Consider the following 21876-nt stretch of genomic DNA (forward strand, 5'->3'; position numbering starts at 1 on the left):
TGTGATTTACTGTATCTTGGACAAACTACCTAAAAGGCTCTGTTGTGTCTGTTGTAGGAGAACGTCACAAATGGAGGATGCGAGGGACCAGAACTGACATGTTCCCAAGACACCAGGAGGGAACATCATTTTGGTCTTCCTTTTTTTCCTTTAGGTTTTGATTTAATCAAATGTTTTCTTCTTTTTTTCTTTTGTCTTTGTGCTTACTGTGATCATCTAAAAACAAACATTAGAGCACAGGACTATGCAATGTTTGGACTGAGCTGGTTCTGCTTTATATACGTACATCTATCTATTGATCAATTTGTGTGTGTGTACAATGTTTGCACTTTAAGTTTGCTGTGTTGCACTTTTGAGTGATGTTTGCACTTCAGTATATTGCATGTTATACTTTTTTATACATTTGAGTGATGTTTGCACGTTGGTACATTGCATGTTGTACCCGTTTATTATACATTTGAGTGATCTTTGCACTTAGGTACGTTGCACGCAGTACCATTTTATACTTTTGAGTGTGGTTTGCACTTCCTAGAACTTCCACATTTTTACAGTTTTGCATGATGATTGTGTTTGAATAATGTTTGCTGTTATTAACACACACACATATAGTAAATTGATCAAATCTGTGACTACTAAACTACTAAAGTAGCCTCTCAGTCCACCTTAAGACAATTGGCAATGTTTAAAAACAAATATTGGAAAATGTATTTATATATATTCTGTTTTTGATAAATTGTACACTGTTTTATTAGTAAAGAGTAATTAAAAGGTCTTTTTTTAAACTTTCAAAGCCTGTCTGTATTCTTTTATGGTGTGGGGTTGTGTGGCCACTTGTATACACTATTGGGTTAGGGTATGGCCACTTGTATACACTATTGTCTGAAAAGGGCCCTTTTCTGACCCCTGACCTCACTGGACGGCCCGCCACTTTTTTCTACACCTTAGTGCCGCTTAGCGGAGAGTGTGGCTGTGTAGAGGGGGTCTCCCCGAACGCGTGCGTACCTCAGAAGTTCCGGCACTAAGCACCGTCTCCTGTCCAGTGTCCAATTTGTATAGGCTATGCACTGAAAAGGGCCCTTTTCTGACCCTTGACCTCACTGGACGGCCCGCCACTTTTTTTTACACCTTAGTGCCGCTTAGCGGAGAGTGTGGCTGTGTAGAGGGGGTCTCCCCGAACGCGTGCGTACCTCAGAAGTTCCGGCACTAAGCACCATCTCCTGTCCAGTGTCCAATTTGTATAGGCTATGCACTGAAAAGGGCCCTTTTCTGACCCTTGACCTCACTGGACGGCCCGCCACTTTTTTTTACACCTTAGTGCCGCTTAGCGGAGAGTGTGGCTGTGTAGAGGGGGTCTCCCCGAACGCGTGCGTACCTCAGAAGTTCCGGCACTAAGCACCGTCTCCTGTCCAGTGTCCAATTTGTATAGGCTATGCACTGAAAAGGGCCCTTTTCTGACCCTTGACCTCACTGGACGGCCCGCCACTTTTTTTTACACCTTAGTGCCGCTTAGCGGAGAGTGTGGCTGTGTAGAGGGGGTCTCCCCGAACGCGTGCGTACCTCAGAAGTTCCGGCACTAAGCACCGTCTCCTGTCCAGTGTCCAATTTGTATAGGCTATGCACTGAAAAGGGCCCTTTTCTGACCCTTGACCTCACTGGACGGCCCGCCACTTTTTTTTACACCTTAGTGCCGCTTAGCGGAGAGTGTGGCTGTGTAGAGGGGGTCTCCCCGAACGCGTGCGTACCTCAGAAGTTCCGGCACTAAGCACCGTCTCCTGTCCAGTGTCCAATTTGTATAGGCTATGCACTGAAAAGGGCCCTTTTCTGACCCTTGACCTCACTGGACGGCCCGCCACTTTTTTTTACACCTTAGTGCCGCTTAGCGGAGAGTGTGGCTGTGTAGAGGGGGTCTCCCCGAACGCGTGCGTACCTCAGAAGTTCCGGCACTAAGCACCGTCTCCTGTCCAGTGTCCAATTTGTATAGGCTATGCACTGAAAAGGGCCCTTTTCTGACCCTTGACCTCACTGGACGGCCCGCCACTTTTTTTTACACCTTAGTGCCGCTTAGCGGAGAGTGTGGCTGTGTAGAGGGGGTCTCCCCGAACGCGTGCGTACCTCAGAAGTTCCGGCACTAAGCACCGTCTCCTGTCCAGTGTCCAATTTGTATAGGCTATGCACTGAAAAGGGCCCTTTTCTGACCCTTGACCTCACTGGACGGCCCGCCACTTTTTTTTACACCTTAGTGCCGCTTAGCGGAGAGTGTGGCTGTGTAGAGGGGGTCTCCCCGAACGCGTGCGTACCTCAGAAGTTCCGGCACTAAGCACCGTCTCCTGTCCAGTGTCCAATTTGTATAGGCTATGCACTGAAAAGGGCCCTTTTCTGACCCTTGACCTCACTGGACGGCCCGCCACTTTTTTTTACACCTTAGTGCCGCTTAGCGGAGAGTGTGGCTGTGTAGAGGGGGTCTCCCCGAACGCGTGCGTACCTCAGAAGTTCCGGCACTAAGCACCGTCTCCTGTCCAGTGTCCAATTTGTATAGGCTATGCACTCCTTTGAACAGCATCTATCAATTTAGATAAATAATTAATGTTTTAAATCCGTTTTTGTTACACAGAAACATAATATGTGATATATAGCTTCGTTTAAATGCTTAATTTATAGTTTTAATGTGCAAATGAACCGTTTTTCAATGGTTTTCAATGGTTTCTTTTTACTCTAGAGGGTACTCTTATTCTGAAGAGATCGTCCACCGGAAGTCTTATATTTGCTCCGTTATATTTGCTGACTGAACACTGCTTGTTGTGATAATCGGTGTCCGTTCTTTTCATTTAGGGAGATAGTTACGAAACATTCAGAGAGTGAGACACACGTGTTTATTCAGTCTACGTCCATCAGCATAGATATATATGCGAACCATTATGTTTGTGTATCTGTATAGCTGGGTGAGAAAACGGAAAGAAACGATGGTGCTAGCGGTGGTTAGCTAACGGGCTAGCTGTGCATGTCATGCTCCTGTCTGTGGGTTAGAAGCTCATTATTTGATATTTTATTGACATGTTTGACTGACATGTTGTCAAACTGACTGAGTCTGACTATTTATAAACCCCAGGCCGGCTTCCATTCGTCTGAGAAAGTTTGATATTTCTTCATCAGGTAAAGTCATAAACTGATATTTATATAAGTAACAGTGGTGGGAAAAGTACTCTAATTATTTTTACTTAAGTAAAAGTATCAATACTGCAATGTAGAAATACTCTGTTAGAAGTAAAAGTCCGGAATTAAAAATGTACTGGAGTAAAAGTACAAAAGTATTGGTATCAAAATGTACTAAAAGTACCAAAAGTAAAAGTAGTTATTATGCAGAATGTCCCATTTCAGAAGCTTCAAATTTCAAATGTTTAAATTGTATAAAAATCTTTTGAAAATAGCAGATCTACAAGCTCACAATGCCTGTAACGAAAGTTGTCCAATAATTGTAGTGGAGTAAAAGTAAAAGTATTGAAAATTTGAAATACTTTAATATAACTTAACATTTGGAATGTTGTGTCATGTGAATAACACAAATACTCATATTGACAACATGCATTATTTATCAACTAGCTTTAGCATTGTGATTAACAAACAGACAGACAATTAGACAGTCAGCCAATGAACACAAAGCGTGATGTGTGTCAGCCAATCATAATGTTGCGAATTTAATCTAATGCTAGGATGCAAGGGTCACTAATATTTTTTGTGTAATATGTATGTATGTTGAATGTTGTAGGTGCCGTCAAAGCTTCCATAAATGGGCATAACCACGTATAATTACAGGTTATACAATTATGGATTATACGGAGGGGTCTTCAACGTTCTTCAGGCTAAGGACCCCTTAGCTGAGAGAGAGATGAAGCCCCCCCCACTACAAATTATACAATTATGTTGCAGATTCAACCTTTTCCTAGTTTTCATGGATAGCTTCGTAGACTTGTTTGACAGCACTGTCAAGCGTTGTGTAGGATTCATGTTAATGTGTATTTTCAGACATTTAACCACTTAAATTGTCAATGCTTAATAGGAAACTTGACCTTTCACTCTGTACTTGGTCTGTTCTTCTTTCACTCTACACCAAAACTCTTGGCCATAAATAGCCGATCTACAAGCTCACAACGCCTCGCAAACGCGAGGCGTTGTGAGCCTTTAGATCTGTTAATTTTGGCTGAAGTTTTCCTCAGAATCAGGATGCTAAGGTTCAAGTGGTAAATGCAAAAAAAATTATCCTGTCACACAAAGATTTGGCGCCTGTAGTAACTCTGAGGACACCCTAGGGGTCCCGGACCCCCTTTTGAAGACCCCTGGATTATAGAATATTGAGATACCGTTCAGACACCAAACTAACTGGACCAGATCCTACTCCCGCCCTAACTAGCAGTTGCTTCCTTCATGCGCTCATTTCTTATCAAACTAGGTCACAGTCACAGAATAAGAATTTGCAGTTAAAAACGTCCGGCTATTACAGGTACAGGCAGCAAACTAACTACCCTGTCTGTTTGTGGTAGGAATGAAATGGACCCTTAAAGTTCTGTTACTCTGAGAGTGTACAAATGGACCCTCAAATGGCTCCATTTATACACATTCAAGAGTTATGGTGATCTGTAACCTAAGGCATACGAAACTGGGAGTCCTTGAAACAAAAAGGTTTGAGAACCACTGACATAGAGAAATGAAACCATTCCTTTTTTCTTTCTCCAGCACACGCGCCCCGCCTCTGACCCAAAATGAAGATGTTTGCCGTCTCCCACAAGACGGCCTTCGTGGTCGATCACTGTCCCTACATGGCTGAGTCCAGCCGGCAGCAGGTGGAGTGCGACGTGTTGACCAAGAGCCGCGGTCAGGGAGTCATCCCCCTCGCCCCCGTGTCCAAGTCCTTGTGGACCTGCGCTGTCGAGTGCTCCATGGAATACTGCCGAATCCTCTACGATGTCTACCCAACCGACAAACTGGTTAGCCTCACCTTGCTAGAGTTGTTCCGATACCTATCATAGGTGCCTCTGACTACGCGAGCCTATCCGATATTATGTATGTGACAATAGCTCATTTGCGTTACACAGGCAAACAACAATTTACTGTGCCAGTGGAAACTGAATTATTTCGAGCTAGAAAATGGCATTGTATTTGTTGTATATGTTTTACAAATGGTTTAACCTGAGCCACAAGGCCATGCAAGCTACAATAGTAGCAATCACATCCATACAGGTTTAGTAGTACTAGTAGTCGCTTTAGTAGTAGTCTCTTTATGCACTGATCACGCAAGTTCAGGTATTGGGAAGGAAAGAATTGTACACATTATCTGTAACTTTGTTTTGGTTATAAAAACAACAACAACTGAGGACATTCTGCTATACTGCATAGAGAGAGACGTGTGTGTGTGTGTGTGTGTGTGTGTGTGTGTGTGTGTGTGTGTGTGTGTGTGTGTGTGTGTGTGTGTGTGTGTGTGTGTGTGTGTGTGTGTGTGTGTGTGTGTGTGTGTGTGTGTGTGTGTGTGTGTGTGTGTGTGTGTGTGTGTGTAAAAGTATGTGTTTGCACTAGGGCAACACTTTGGACTCTTTGTACACAGCAGGTAAAACGTTGAGGTGAATGTTCGCCCCAGTATAGGGACGATAGGGTTCGAGTGATCCACCGTTGTGATAGAGTATATACTGATGAACATCTTGTTATGTTTCAGGTCAATTACATAGTGAGTGACTCAGAGTTCCACATCCTGAACAGCTGGAGACAGGAAGACCAGAGCACCCATGAGGTAAACCACACTTCCTGTTGTTCACAACCCATGTCTGTAGCCTTAAAGTCACAACTGCTGCAGCAACTGAACATTTGTTCAAAGATTGTTGTACAACCACTTCAGAGGCTCTATACATCTACGTATAATAACAGTATGCTAAGGTTGGCAAGGAATATCACTGAAAACACTAGACATGTTTTGTATGGAGAATATAGGTTGCTGCCTTCAGGAAGGAGATGCGGTGTTCCAACATACAATAAGGTCAAACTGAAGAGGTCCTTTGTCCATCAGTCGACATTGAGGCTTAATCAGGAGTTTTAGGCCAGGGGTAGGCTGAGCGGTGGACATTGCTCTTGTCTTTATATGTCCTTATGTATGTATTTTTGTTTTTGTTTTTTTGTGTCATGTCAAATGTATGTACTGTTTATGTGTTGCATACATGGCTGCTGGGTCGCAAGACAAATTTCAGTGTGAACTGACAAAGTATTATCGTATCGTATTATCGTATGTAGACTAATTCAAGGTGTTTCATTTTTAATTAATACAAAAATACAATTAACTCTTTCAATGCCATGCTTATTTATGGAATTTTGGTTCTGAGTGCCACAACCAAAATTAATTGTAAAAAAAAAAGTGCTTAGGAGCCGAGATACAGCCTTTTTCAGTAAAAAGTTAAACAAGAAGTGAATGGAGCAGCAAATCTTCAAATCATCATATCTTGGGTTCTGAACATGTTTTTCATGACGTATTTGACGTAGTGTGGCACACGGGGCGTTAGGCCTCATGACGTATTTGACGTTTTGTGGCACTGAAAGAGTTAAAAGATAAATAATTAGGAAATTTTAAGTTTTTTAAAAGTAACAAATGGCGCTGGTTGAAGATCTTAGTCGTATCATGATGTTTGTGGAACAATTTTAGACATTAGTTCTATAATTTTCCAACCTGCTCTGAATTAAGCCCAGATGACAATTATTTCTCGTAGTATTTTACATTACATACACATTTTATTCATGCATTTATTTTCCTTATTTTGGAAACATTGTCGCTAAACAACGCCCATGTTTTGCACACCTACCTTTGCTTAATAAAAGAAAGTCTCATTATGATTTATTATCTCGTTATGGCATCATTAGCCTATATCTTCTCCTTTTTTCTTCCTCCTTAATCCTAGCTCATGGCCGCGCTGGCAGCTGTGGGGCCACCTAACCCCTGCGAGGACCCAGAGTGCTGCAGCATCCTGCATGGCCTGGCGGTGGCCGTGGAGCAGCTGTGTAAGATAACGGAGCTGCAGCACGAGAAACGCACGGCGCTGATGGACACGGCTGAGAAGGTCGCCAACAGGGGGCGCATCATCTGCCTGACCAACGCTAAAAGGTGAGCAGTGGCATCAGGGTAGAATGGATGTCTTCTCCCACTGGATTTCGGGGCGTTTTCACCTCTTTTCTTTTGGTAACCTGAATCGATGATCCCTGTGGGGACTGGGGAAATTCGTTCCCTGCATTTGACCACCCTTCTTAACTATTAGGAGCAGTAGGCTGCCACCTATGGGTGCCAGGGAACAGTTAGGGGGAGCAGTGTCTTGCTCAAAGACACGTCGGCATGAGGCCAGGAGATTAACGGGAGTATCTTGTCGTTCATCTGTTGCACAGCGACACCCACGTGCGAATGTTGGAAGACTGCATCCAAGAAACCATTCAAGACCAGAACAAACTGGCAGCGGGATCGGACAGGTCAGTGTGCAATATGAGGTGTACACAGTGAGTACATTTAGGACTGTTGAGTTCTACTTTATCTTATTGTGGGGCTGAAAGGTGTGTGTATGTGTGTGTGTGTGTGTGTTCCAGGCTGATGGCCCTGCAGCAGTGTGAGTTGGTGCTGGTCCACATCTACCCACAGGGAGAGGACACACTGGTCTCTGACCGACCAAAGAAAGAGGTAGGAGAGCAACCTCAACCGGCTCAAACACCTGCTACATGTACTGAGACATTGGTGATCGTGTAAAAAGATGGACCCACGCCATCACTAATGTTAGAGAGAGGGGACAACATATTGATATTTCTAATTTCAAAATGCCCTCCTCGTTAAATCAATCTATCAAAGTTTATTTATATAACATGTCATACATCAGCTGCAACTCCCAAGTGCTGAACAAAATAAATAAATGGAGGTATATTGAACGAAAGACGTAAAGAATGAACGTTTTCAATCATTTTCAACATTGCTGCTTCTCTCAAGAGCGTTCCAGTGTTGAGTTCTTAAAGCCCTCTCCTCCTCCAGATTTCTCCTCTGCTGACCAGCGAGGTGCACAGCGTGCGGGCAGGGAGGCACCTGGCTACAAAACTCAACATTCTGGTCCAGCAGCACTTTGACCTGGCTTCTACTACCATCACCAACATCCCGATGAAGGTGAGGCAGGTTCTGCCTGCAGCCTGACAACACAAACCACAACAAATCATCTTCTTATAACTCACACACACATTCTCTTGGTATTGTAGATGGACATTATCTAATGCATGAACAATGATTTATTCATTTAAAAATAAATGCCTTCTGGTCACCTCAGCTTTCTCCTCTCATGACATTCTTTCTTTTTTTTGTTCTCCTTAGTTTTTGCTTCCTTCTTTCCTTCCTGTTTCTTTACTACTTTTTATTTGATCATTTTTTCCTTCTTTCCTCTCTTCTTTCTTCCCTGCCACGTGTGCACCATGTTCACCACTCATCAATGTCTCATAATATTCAGACTTATGTTTTTATTTGATTTCATCTGCATGTTGATACGTCTCTTTGGAGCTGCTGCTGCTGCTGCTGTTTTCATGCTGTATTTTCTGTTTTGCTAGCCCACATTAAATGTTTGCGACCAGGTCAGTAGTTCTCTCTCACACACACACCCAAGTGAGGGAGCACAGCCGTTGTACAGCAGGCCATTTTTTATTAGGACAGCCAGACTTGAGCAACTTGGTGGTGTTGTTACAGTACAGGACGGGCAACTGTGGTCTGGACGAGTTGAAACTAGTTTGAGCTCTGCATGCATGTCCCTGCCTCGCAGAATCTGCATTATGTCACATTTTGCATTTTTGTTGTTCAAGGCATTTATTGCCAAATCCTGCTTACAGTACAACTGTCGCAACATTGCAAGCAGTGAAATGCTTGTACTCTGAGCTTTTTCAACATTGTGGATGAAATGGATAAATAATACATAAACGATAAGATTCAAAAGTGAATAAGGAATAGAAGAATAAAGTGAAATAGCAAAAAAAGAAATGGCATCTATCGACAATTGTGTACAGTAAGCTATTATAGCATACTATTACTGATACAATTGAATAATATGATCTGTACAACTGTAGATTTTGAGGCTGTAATCGTGTATTAGTATTTCATTTTGTTGTCTAACAAGACACATTGACCGTTATTAACAACCATTTGTAGAGTCTATAAATAAATCAGTACTTTTAGATCAAATTCAGCAGGACAACATGCAGATACATCTAATACTAGTGAACATGGTTAGGGTTAATTTCACGTCATTCACAGCAGTGACGTGAACTTGGTTGGACCAGTGTTGCCTCTCCTTGGTTTGTGACGACATCCATCTTCATAAGATGTGGATAGACTTTCCTTTCTGGCCTCTGTAGCCCAGTCAGCCTCCCCTCCTCCTGTTCCGCTGTATATTCTTGATGTGGTGTTCTGTGCTGTCTTCATTAATAGTCTTCTATCTGACAATCTGACCCCCCACCCCACCCAGCCACTTTCAGCGTCCTTGTTAACTCTCTCTCTCTGCAGCTGAAATCCCTAGATACCACTTCAGACATTTGAAACCATAGACATACTCGAACATCCAAGTAACAGTAGAAGCTACAGTATATCACAGTTTTAATATACCATAGGCTGACACACATAGGTCTGTCACGATCATGACATTTTACTTGACGATTAATTGTCATACAAATATTTGACAAAGATTAACAATGCTTTAATTGTGGTTTTGGCATTGAACATTGGAATATAAATAAAAATAGTCTTTTAGGCTTCGTAAACAAAAGTTGCACAGGGACAAAGAACTTAATTATACAAAGAATTGATTCGTATTACACAATTTATACGTTTGTAGATCTGCTATTTCCACTTTTGTTTTAAATGTTTGAAAATGTATGAACGTTTATCATGCCGTTAATGCAAAAATAATTGTGATTATCTTGAATAATTTTGATTATGCAACAATTGTGACAGGCCTAGACATACATTAAATCAGGCCTCTAAGGGCCTGTGTCCACCAAAGTATTTAGTTCTTTTCCTTTCTATGTTTTGAAAAGTTTTCAATGGGAGTGCCACGTATTTACGCTACGCTGGAAACGGCAGCAGCATGACGAGGCACTGAGCATCTATTCTGTACTGCACGTTCACGTTTGGCCTTTTTATCTGGGCTTCCAGAGTTGAACTAGAGTTCAGCTGGAAAAATATATCTTGGTGGACACAGCCCTCTAATGGCAAGAAAGACATTATGGATTATGTCTTGAGTGTGTATTCTACACACTAAAAGCAGAGCTAGAAACCTGTAGTGAAAACCATGTGTGACATTCAGCAGCAAACCTTTCTGTCATCCTGTTCTCCATCACTTTTTACCCTTCTGGGCCATGAAAGCAGCAGTGCGTGTGTGTGTGTGTGTGTGTGTGTGTGTGTGAGAGTGTGTACATATTACGTTTGTGTGTGCGTGGTTTAGCACGTGTATTTCTGTATACATTGTGTATGGCATGTTGAATTCATCCTAACCTCTGTGCGTGTGTGTGTGTGTGTGTGTGTTATTCATGTATTATTACTGTGTGGATGTACAGGAGGAACAGCACGCCAACACGTCGGCCAATTACGATGTGGAACTCCTCCATCATAAAGACGCTCACCTGGAGTTCTTCAAAAGCGGTTCGTTCACTGTCTCCTGGGATTTGGAGGAGTCATCTTTGCATTTTTTTTAATTTTTCTAAGCTTTATGTAGATCACTGGCTCTCAAAGTGTGGTCTGGGGACCCCCTGGAACCCCCTCCAAGGAGCTGGGGGTCCCCAGACCACACTTTGAGAGCCAGTGATGAAATGAGGAACAGTTTTAAACACCTGAGCCCTATTTTATTTGACAATTTGACAGCTATTCGAAAATGGAAGATCTAGAAGCTGACAACACGGCACGTTGTGACACGTTGTGAACTTAGTAGATTTGCTAGATGTTTTAGATGTTCAAAAAAGTTTGACAAATCTTGATCAAATTCCTGGTGCAACTGCAAAATATTTTCAAATGGGGGCCTGCGACCAAATACTTTTGGGGGACATGTAACTGTTTGAGAACCACTGATTTAAGATTAGTGGGAGATTAGTTAGATACATTTTGAGAGACGTGAAACCCAGGGCAGAGAGGAGAGACATGTCAGCCATGACAGGAGTTTGATTCAAACACGGGTCCTGGCCAACTCTCAATGAGCATGCGGTCTGTGCACTGACTGGCTGAGCCACCAGGCACCCCCGGAGGATTATTATAAAATTGTGAAATTAACCAGTACTTTAATTCAGGCAGAGTACTAAAGTCAGACCTGCTAATCGGCTTATATTATTGGCTCAGTCGACTCTCTGATTCACCAATCGCTTTCAAAGAAGTCAATGCCGTGGTTATTTTAAACTGACGGCTCATACGTTGACTGATCATTCAGTTCAATTCTCTCTTATCACCCGCTACCGGAATTATGTCTGGTTTTGGGCTATGGTTTTATATTTAGAGATTAAGTTAGGCGTTTTGTATTGTGCTCCCCATAGAATCATTTGCATTCTGCTCATATATATTGGCGAGCATCCTAAGTGCTAAAATCGCCGATGGACCTCAACTTGCATTATTAGACAGTACAGTGAATGACATAGAGGAAGGAAAGAGCAGAGAGATGAGGTGACATGAGATCTGTGTAACAGCCTGAGATACATATAAACAGCAACCCTGGTAGTTCAATCACAGAGTGCACGCAAATGGATGTGTAATTTTTTTTTTTTTAAACTGTCATGCAGCTTCACATGTAATGTGACGACATAACCACTTGAAACAACAGCGTCCCTATTCTGGGGCAAACATTCTGCAAAAATAGCCAATCTACAAACTCGCAACGCGTCGCCACTCTTTGTGAGCTTGTACATTGGCTATTTCGGTGAGATATTTAGGGGAAAACAGGGCCCTAGTATAGAGCCCTGGGGGGCCCTGGTCAACTAAGTATAGGGTTTAAGTCGGTGGTTCTCAAACTGTGGCCATAGCATTTGATGTCAATGTGTTCAAAATGACACATTCCCACATAAGGCAAAATAAGTATTGCCTTATATTCAATGACAGTTGTGCTAGTCAAGTTTGCCTTGATGCCAATATGCCTTAATGCTCATGTATGTGCCTCATGCCTCATTGCACAGTTATATACCTACTTTTATTATGTTATGAGGAAGTGGATACTGTTGAATGCTTCTTATTTTTTATTTATTCTTATCTTAGTTTTTCTTTTTATTACTATTGTCGTCATTAACACAGTACTTTGTGGACCTCACAAAGTTGTATTTGGCTTCTTGTACCTGTATGAGTGGTGACACAAATAACCTTGATTCTTAAAGTCTCACTAATTGATTTTCCCTCTTCGTCTCTGCCATAGGTGACCTGCACATGGCAGGTAGCACCAGCAGAGACAGTGGACTGAAGGAGACGGTTACACTGAAGTGGTGCACTCCCAGAACCAACAGTATAGGTAGGCACCTTGTATCACTCCCAGAACCAAAAGCATAGGTAGGCACCTTGTATCACTCCCAGAACCAACAGCATAGGTAGGCACCTTGTATCACTCCCAGAACCAACAGCAAAGGTAGGCACCTTGAATCACTCCCAGAACCAACGGTATAGGTAGGCACCTTGTATCACTCCCAGAACCAACAGCATAGGTAGGCACCTTGTATCACTCCCAGAACCAAAAGCATAGGTAGGCACCTTGTATCACTCCCAGAACCAACAGCATAGGTAGGCACCTTGTATCACTCCCAGAACCAACAGCAAAGGTAGGCACCTTGAATCACTCCCAGAACCAACGGTATAGGTAGGCACCTTGTATCACTCCCAGAACCAACAGCATAGGTAGGCACCTTGAATCACTCCCAGAATCAACGGTATAGGTAGGCACCTTGTATCACTCCCAGAACCAACAGTATAGGTAGGCACTTTGTAGCTCTCTCTACAGTGGACTACGGTCATTTGCAACTATGACCGAACTACAACAAAGTGGCATCTAGTGGCCAGTCCGGTGCACCACCTGTTTCAAATGAAGTTATTAACATTGTCAACCTGTTGGTGTTCTACCTGGAAGCTTTTCTCAACAAAAGAGTAGGGAGTCTAGCTTTAGATAGTGTTTCTTAATTTTTCAGGGCTTAAATATTCTTAAATACGGTTACATTTGGCGTTTGTCTTAAATTCAAGTCACACAGACTTGTATTACTGTAGCTCTCATTTCCCATTCATGCTTTATTCACAGGTGAAATTCAATGGTCTTATATTTCTTAACTCTTTCACTGCCAGACGTATTTCTGGCTGCGTGCACCCACTGCCAGTGACTCTTCTTACCTTTTGAAGTAGTCACAGAATATGTATCTCCAGTATGATCGATCCCCTGATGGTTGCTAATCACAGAGGGTTTCACTGTGCTTCCGTCTCGGCCAAAAATACATAGTAAAAAAAAAGAAGTACACCGCAGCCGAGATACAGGATTTTAAAGTGATAAGTTAACCAAGAAGTGAATGGAGCAGCACATCTTCGGATCACGATATCGTGGGTTCTGTGTGAGAAATTACGTTTTTTTTACGTCAGTGGCAGTGAATGAGTTAAGTGTCATAAGAAGGGTTGTTCATACTTATGTTATTATGTAATGCATGTCATGAAGACAAATGCTTTTGCATGGAGGTTTTGTAAAATGAGTGTTACTTCTTTATTTGTTTATTTAGACTGGACAACGCACATTAATGAACATTCAATACATGAACATGAATTCAATCAGCTGAACATAATCTCATGTATACATGCTGGATTTAGTTAGCAGCTCATTTCCATCCGCAGTCCTACATATAAGAACAATACAATACAAACTTAACAAATACAAAGAAGAACATACAGCTACCTAAATTAGAATACCATTCCTAGTTAAGAGTACTAAATGCCATTTTGTGTGTGTGTGTGTGTATGTGTGCCTGCCTCCACTGTGTGTTGATTTCCTCCAGAGCTCCATTACTGTACAGGAGCTTATAGAATCTCACCGACAGACGTGAACAGTCGTCCGTCTTCCTGTTTGACCAACTTCCTCCTCAACGGTAAGCTCAAGTGGTCTTATCGCAAGCAACACTTGATGAATAATACATGTAAGGGCTGTCAACACCAAGAACGATAAATAAGAATCCATTTACATCCATTCTAACTTAGGTGGGCGGTGGAGTCCACCCCACAACTGCAACGACAACGGCAAACAATATAATTTAGATCACATTCAGAGTGATTCGATGAACGATAGAAACACTGGATGGAAATTCATCCGAATTTGCAGGATGACACGTTTCATCACGTCACTCGCATTCAACATGTTACAGAACTTTATCGTTCATCATTTTGGATTCTCACATCATGATCGTCATAGTTATCTTTATAGTTCTATCATTCTTTGTGCGGACATCCCTTCTACTGTTGCTACTTGTTGGTATTATTATTGTCATGAATTAGAGATTAGACTCTTTAATGTCACTGTGTTGTTGGTGCTTTTACAGCATTATACTATCATTTAGTTCCAGTACCCTTTGATATTAGCAGAAATTCCCATCCACTACAATACGTTATATTGTTTTTAATATATTCTTTATGAATTATTGACAGGACGGTCAGTGCTCCTAGAGCAGCCCAGGAAGTCGGGTTCAAAGGTCATCAGCCACATGCTGAGCAGCCACGGCGGCGAGATCTTCCTGCACGTGCTCAATATGACCCGCTCCACCCTGGAGGACCCGCCCTCTATCAGCGAGGGCTGCGGGGGCCGCGTCACTGACTACCGGATCACTGTGAGTTATAACTTTGAACAGCTATACATACATAGTCATCTACACCAGTGTTTTTCAAACCTTTTCATGTTGAGGACCCCCAAGTTGAATTGTATTTGACCGCAAACCCCCGATTTGAAAAGATGATGTGCCGGGGACGGCACAAAGAGAAGATTTGTCAACATTTTAAAAAAATAGAAGAAAAATAAAATAGTGTTTAAGTGTTCATGGTGCTGGGAAACCCCCCTGGAACCCCCTCAAAGACCCCCAGCCCCCACTTCAAAGACCTGCGATGTAAGCAGTTAATATATAAATCTTTCACATAAGTCCAGGGGGTAGCAGTCCGTTCAGGAGGTAGAGTGGTCAGTTAGGAACCGGAAGGTTCTCTGTTCGATCCCCGGCTCCTCCTGGCTTCGTATCGAGGTGTCCTTGAGCAAGACACTGAACCCTTAATTGCTCCTGATGAGCAGGTTGGTGCCTTGCATGGTTTCCTCTGCCGCCTGTGTGTGTGAATGTGTGAAAGTAATACACGATGATCTACAAGCTCAGAGCTTGAAGATCGGCTATATTTGGCTAATGTTCTCTCCAGAATATAGTTGCTGGGGTTCAAGTGGTTAAGCGCTTTACACTTAAGTCATATGGTGAATAGTGAAAATAACTGATCAACAAGCTCACAATATGTTGTGTTTTTTAAAATGTTATTCCATTTTGCCCAAAATAGGGACACCAGGGTTAATGTAGTTACGTTCAAGGGAATCAACTTCATGTGTGTTTGTGTGTTCATGTTGCCATCCTCAGGACTTCGGGGAGTTCATGAGAGAGAACCGTCTGACCCCGGTGTCAGAGTTGATCCATGACCCCAGTGGGAAGCTGCCTGCGGAAAGAGCCAAAGCCCAGCTGGAGCGATACACACGCTACTGGCCCATGATCATCTCCCAGACCACCATCTTCAACATGCAAGCTGTAAGGACTTAAACTTTATCTTTGGGCTGGGCAATTACTGCTGTTGCGCTCCCACCTTTTGCTATACCTGGCTGGTGCTATGTGGATCTCCCGATGCGTTACCAATTTGCACCTTTATGTGTAACCCTCTATGTCTGTCTGTCCTCCCTCCAGGTTGTCCCTCTTGCTAACCTAATAGTGAAGGAGACGCTGTCAGAGGAGGACGTTCTGACCTGTCAAAAGACCGTCTACAACCTGGTGGACATGGAGAGGAAGAATGACCCTTTGCCCATCTCCACTGTGGGCTCTAGAGGAAAGGGACCCAAGAGGTACACTAGTACTACTATATTATTTTGTGTGTCTGTCTGTGTGTGTGTGTGTACATTGCTTTACCAGAGGGCTATTTTAGCTACTTTTGTGTGAAGCTAGAATGACAAAATACATTTAAAAAAGTAAAAGATATGGAGATGACGTTTCTGCCCGGCAGCAACGATAAATGTGCGAGCTGACATGGAAGCGTGTGTTTGTGTGACTACAGAGACGAGCAGTATCGCATAATGTGGAATGAGCTGGAGACGCTGGTGAAGACGCACTCGGCCGCCAGCGAGCGCCACCACAGGGTGCTGGAGTGCATCGTGGCGTGCCGCAGCAAGCCCCCCGAAGAGGACGACCGCAAGAAGAGAGGCAGGAAGAGAGAGGACAAGGAGGACAGAGCCGAGAAGAACGGCAGCAAAGACGCCGGCGACGACAAGAGCTGGCAGGATGCCGACAGGTCAGGAGAAAGATTGTGAGATGGCAGTGGTTCTCAAATGGGGGCCCGAGGCCCCCCTGAGACCCCCTCAAGGACTCTCAGGGGGTCCCCAGCAAAATTGTGAAAAATGTGGAATCCAATTTTAAACCACACAAATATTCTCTTATGGGGTTCCCCGGCACAAAATATTTTCAGATGGGAGTCCGTGGCCAAATATATTTCACATTTGGGGGTCCTTGACATGAAAATGTTTGAGAACCACTGGTCTAGAAGAGTGATCTGTGTATTTTAAGGTTTACACAAACAAATGTACACAACACACTGAACAGAATTGTGCTAACTAAAAGTTTTGGCCCTTAAATCTTTGCTTTTGATTGTACTTTTTTCTGCCTTCTTCCCATTTACACACGCACGCGCACTCATACGCTTGTACTCGCGTTGCAAAAGCAAATCATTATCCAACGCACTTAGACTGTACGAGTTTGAACTGTAGTCTGACCCCTGATCGTAAAACGTCATATCCACCCCTGGTTGTTTTCACCCCGTCCAGGCTGAAGGGGGCGCTAGACAAAGAGGAGGAGTCAGAGGTCATCATAAAGGACTCTCCGGACTCTCCAGAGCCACAGATCAAGAGGCCTCGTCTCATCACAGAGGAAGTCCAGCCCCCAGAGAAAGCTAAAGGTACAAGAACTCACTCAACTGCTTGGCTCTTATTCAGATCAGGAAGCTAACATTTAGCGGTGCAACAGTTCACTGAACAAAAATTGTAGATGTACAAGCTCAAAACACATTGCGAGCAGTGAGCTTGTAGCTCAGCTCTTCTTTACGTGACACCGTTGTGTAACAAAATAGGGCTTAAGTGGGTAATCGGACAGGTTGATTAAAAAATATACATTTGAATTTATTCACATTGATGTATGGTTTATGTATAAAAAAAATGCTTCTCAATTATTCGATTAATTGAAAAAGTATTTAATCGAATAGTTGCTAAGAAAATAATTGATATTTGCAGCCCTACTAACGTGTAATATCCATGTGTGTGTGTGTGTCGCTGTATTCCAGGGCCAGTGTCTCTGCTCAGCTTGTGGACCAATAGGATCACAGCTGCCAACTCCAGGAAGGAGTTCTTTGGGAGAATCAACTCTGTCAACAACCAGGCTGACCTGTACCAGCATCTGAAAGAGGAGAACGGGTGGGTGGGGCTTTGCCTTTCACTTAAAGTACAGTTTTTACTGAAGTAAAAAAATAAAGAAGCTCTTACTCTAAAGGCCCCTAAATGCTCAATCTTTAGCCGTCCACCCAGCCACCCTTTCTTCCCATTACTTATACACCTAAAGTTCCTTGATAAGACACCATCATGCTAATTTTACTGCCAACCTAATCTCTCAAGAACCGATTCAGAGCTGCGCTAAATGCATTTTTTTCTTTTACCTGGGATCCCAGATTGCTGCCAACCAAACAGTGATTCCTATGGAAAAGTCCATTGGTCCAAAAATTTCATAATAAATACCACAATGATACAAATAAAAAAGCTTTCATTTATTTCATTGTGGTATTTATTATTTATTTTTTGGACCTTTTGGTCACTAGAGGGGGCCAAATTATTTCTAGAAATTCCTCAGCCCAAGTCTGCTCCCTATCGCTCTGGTCTGAATGAAGCAATCACACAGTCTTTAGCGACCAACCTGGGAGAGTTGCATGAGTAAAACATCTAGGTGTGCTGAGGTGACCGTCTCACCGTTTTCACAGCTGCTCCGTGACGTCATTTTGCAGTAATCCACCCACCGCCGTGGGTCGGTGGATGGCTTGATTTGGAGCATGTATAGGGGCCTTAACTTCCTCCTACTACAGTGAACCACTGACAGTAGCTGCTCTGAATATCTGAAGACTGCTTATTCAGCCCTTACTCCATTGACAACCAAGTATAAAGGGTTTAAGTGGCTATGTCAAACTTCAGTGTACTTTGCTGGATGGAATGTATGTAATGCTCTATGTAGGCATGGCGGAGATGCATGCAGGTGGCAGGAAAGAATAAAGGTGTAAGATAAGGATGGTTAGGTCAGTGTAGAGCAGGTGGAACGGTTATGAGGGTTGTTTGTGTGTGTGTGTGTGTGTGTGTGTGTGTGTGGGTGTACTGTACTGTATGGATACATCAGGGCATTATTTCTCCTCATTGGATTGTAGGGCTGTCAAACGAATATTCGATATTCGAATATTATTCGAATATTGGGAAAATATGTATATTCAAATATGAAAATTAATATTTGAAGAACATTTTTTTTTTTTGACAGGGACAATAATAATAATCAGGCATGCAAACAGCCCCGAGGTGAAAAGGGTGACAACATGACAACACTATTGCCCTATTTGGATTCAAAACGGCTATTGTAGCTGAAAAGCTACAAGTTTGCATGTCTGAATAATGCAAAAACAGAATTATTTGTTTGCGTTTGCTTTTTTTATCCCCCATACATTTTCATAATAAAAAAGTGCGTATCGTATCGTATCGAGGGGGGGGGGGTGGGGGTATTTTTGACGAGGAGATGGGAGATGGACTTGGATGGATGAAGAGTCGGAGACAAATCTAAATGAAAGTTTGACAGTATGTCTGTTCACACAAACACTGGATGCCAACAATAGATCCGTGTCTTTGCTTAATTTTCTTCATGATTAACATTAGCTCATGGTTTAGATTATTTCCACACACACAACGATAGAAGCCGAAATATAGAAGAATATAGAACAAATTATTTGTATTTATTTACTTTATCTATTCTTTGCAGCATGGATGTCCATGAAAATGGCAAAGCCTCCAGATGATGTCACCGTGTCCAGACATCCCATAATGATGGTTGGGACCACAGACTGTTCTCTGCAACTCTTTTCCAAATAAGGGCATGGACATAGACCTATGGCAGACTCTAATATGGACATGGAAATGGAATTGCAAAAGAATAATTACAATATTATATAGGATTTTATACATGTTTTGTTTTTGTTTTTTACAGAAGGCTTTTGTAGTTGATTGTGTTGGGGACGTTTATCTGCTGTTAAGTTAGGTTAATCTCTGGTCATTGTGTGATCCTGATAGTTAAGTTGATCACTTAAATAATAATATGACCACTCTTTGATATTGAACCCAGATGGTTCGTTGGTATGAACCTGGGACCTCATTTATAATTATACAAAAAAGTTTGACTGTTAAGTTGTATCATGCAATAACTTTACACAGAGATTGAAAAAGTGAAACCCACGAATCACAAGTTTAGATACTAGAGCTTAGTGTCATTATCTTGCTATAGACCAAGAACTTGAGAAAAGTAAATGCAGTGTGCTGATCATGACACCACAATAAATACAGTATTTCAACAATTCACAACTTTGCTTGCTTTTAACTGGAAACTTCACATTTGTGTAAAAAACTAATAACCCTGGTGTAAGTGGAATGTATGGTGTGATTTTATATTGTTCAAAACATGTCAAGTTTTAGTGTTTAAACAGTAAAATCGCTGTCAGGCAGAAACCTTGTATCTTTATATTTAAATATATTATATATATATTTTAATGCCCTATATAGGCTTCATCGTATGACAGTGTTGCGCAAAAGTAACCGATCTACACGCTTACAATGCGTTGCATTCACTATTTTGTAACATTTTGGGAAAATTATTTTAACCTATAATGACATGGCCAATGTATTGGTTGAAAGTGGGTTTTATGAATATTTAACCAATGAAAAGTATTAACAGCTCATGACTACAATTTCGTCACAAGCTCCTGTTAATACTTTTCAATAATAATGCTACAAATAATACTTTTTAAATTTTGTGACCTCTGTTCCAACGGATCCGATGTAGTTATTTAGTGACTAAATAACAACATCACATCCATTGGTACACACTACACAGGTCATTTAACCCAATTCCTGAAAAGTAACAGTTTTTAACTTGAAAGGTTTCCGCTCGACAGCAACTATAAAAGAACTCTATGAAGTTTTTCATCATTGCCATAGGTTTCCAAATTAATTCATCAACTAAAGATCGAGTTCATCTCTGCATGTCCTGCTGTGTGAGTATTGTGAAGGGAGACGCCTGTATTGCTCGTGACCGTGAAACGTCACCTTGTTGAAGGTTCCTCCACCCTGCCCACAGGCTGAGCTAAGCAGCCCCTTGTCCTCTGGCGTCAGGCTGATCCACAGTCTGGGTGGCGGTGGAGGAAACTCGGCCTGGAACAACGGAGGAAGCCTGGGCCTGATGGCTCTCTTATCCACGGTGTGAACGGAGTGCACCCTGCCCGCAGGGAAAAACGTAACCGTTCTCATCCTCCGGTGCCTTTTGCGGAAGTAGAGCGCCGCAACGACGAGGATGACCACCAGAATGAGGAAGCAGACGACCAGAAGGGCTGTAAGCACGCCGGCCATCCACAGATCAGCGTCTGCTTGTCGTACGGAGCTGGTGGTAGTATTATTCGGCATTGATGCTGAGACACTGGTGTTGGAAGTGGGCTTTGGGGGAACACTGGTGTCCGTAGCGGGATTTGTGGAAGTACTGATGCCTAAATTAGGAGTCGGAGTGCTTGTGAAGACCGTAGGGCCACCAGTCTCACCAGGCGTGGGACTGGAATGATTTGAGAAGCAGTCAAGTCTGTAGTGCACAGGTCCTACCTTGGTGATGGGGAACTCGGGGAGCATTGCCTTGCTGAACGCAGGGTTCACCCTCCCATCCTTGGAGCTCATCTCCGACCACATCCTCTGTATGTGACCCACTTGGCACCGCGTCTCTGTGCTGTGACTCCTCTCGCTAGGGCTGTCGCGATCATGACATTTTACTTGATGATTAATTGTTATACAAAATGATTGCGATTTATAAAGATCTAATTGTGGTTTTGGCATTGAACATTGGGACAGAAATACAAAAAAATAATGTTTGCCTTTTAGGTTTTGTTAGAAAATCATTGCACAGGGCAGAAATTACTGATAATGACCGGTACCAATACTCAAAATAAATAATGTACTCTGGCAATAATTATCTAATAAATGTATTCTTAATTTTTATTTTAGATAATGAAATAGTGGAAATAGCTGATCTTCAAGTTTACAATGCAACGTGCTGTGAGCACGTAGATCTGCTATTTCCGCTACTTTTAATAGATGATTGGAAACGATTATGACCCATTATGCAAAATAATTGTGATCATCAATTGTGATTATGTAACCATCGTGATAGGCCTACCTCTCGCATAAGCTGAAATTGTACCAAGTCACCACGGTGGAGCCAGGTGTCATGGAGACCACGGAGAGATGGTCGCCGCCGGAGTCGTTGAAGAAGCCAGATAACTTGTCCAACAGGAGCTCCACC

General features: G+C 42.5%; 1 protein-coding gene across 1 annotated transcript; it reads left to right on the forward strand.

Annotated features, from left to right (window-relative positions):
- The first annotated feature begins 2789 nt into the window (after nt 1-2789).
- Nucleotides 2790-19913, forward strand: ints13 (integrator complex subunit 13). The gene is made up of 17 exons (XM_080420983.1): nt 2790-3150; nt 4729-4979; nt 5702-5776; nt 6930-7132; nt 7408-7488; nt 7603-7693; nt 8036-8164; nt 10591-10675; nt 12420-12512; nt 14026-14115; nt 14669-14847; nt 15625-15789; nt 15943-16097; nt 16307-16540; nt 17070-17200; nt 17582-17711; nt 19303-19913. The coding sequence occupies exons 2-17, from the start codon at nt 4755-4757 to the stop codon at nt 19337-19339; spliced, it is 2103 nt and encodes a 700-aa protein (XP_080277109.1). The 5' UTR covers nt 2790-3150; nt 4729-4754; the 3' UTR covers nt 19340-19913.
- Nucleotides 19914-21876: the final 1963 nt, after the last annotated feature.

Source organism: Gymnoscopelus braueri (assembly GCF_963280865.1).
Source record: "Gymnoscopelus braueri genome assembly, chromosome: 23".
NCBI lineage: Eukaryota > Metazoa > Chordata > Actinopteri > Myctophiformes > Myctophidae > Gymnoscopelus > Gymnoscopelus braueri.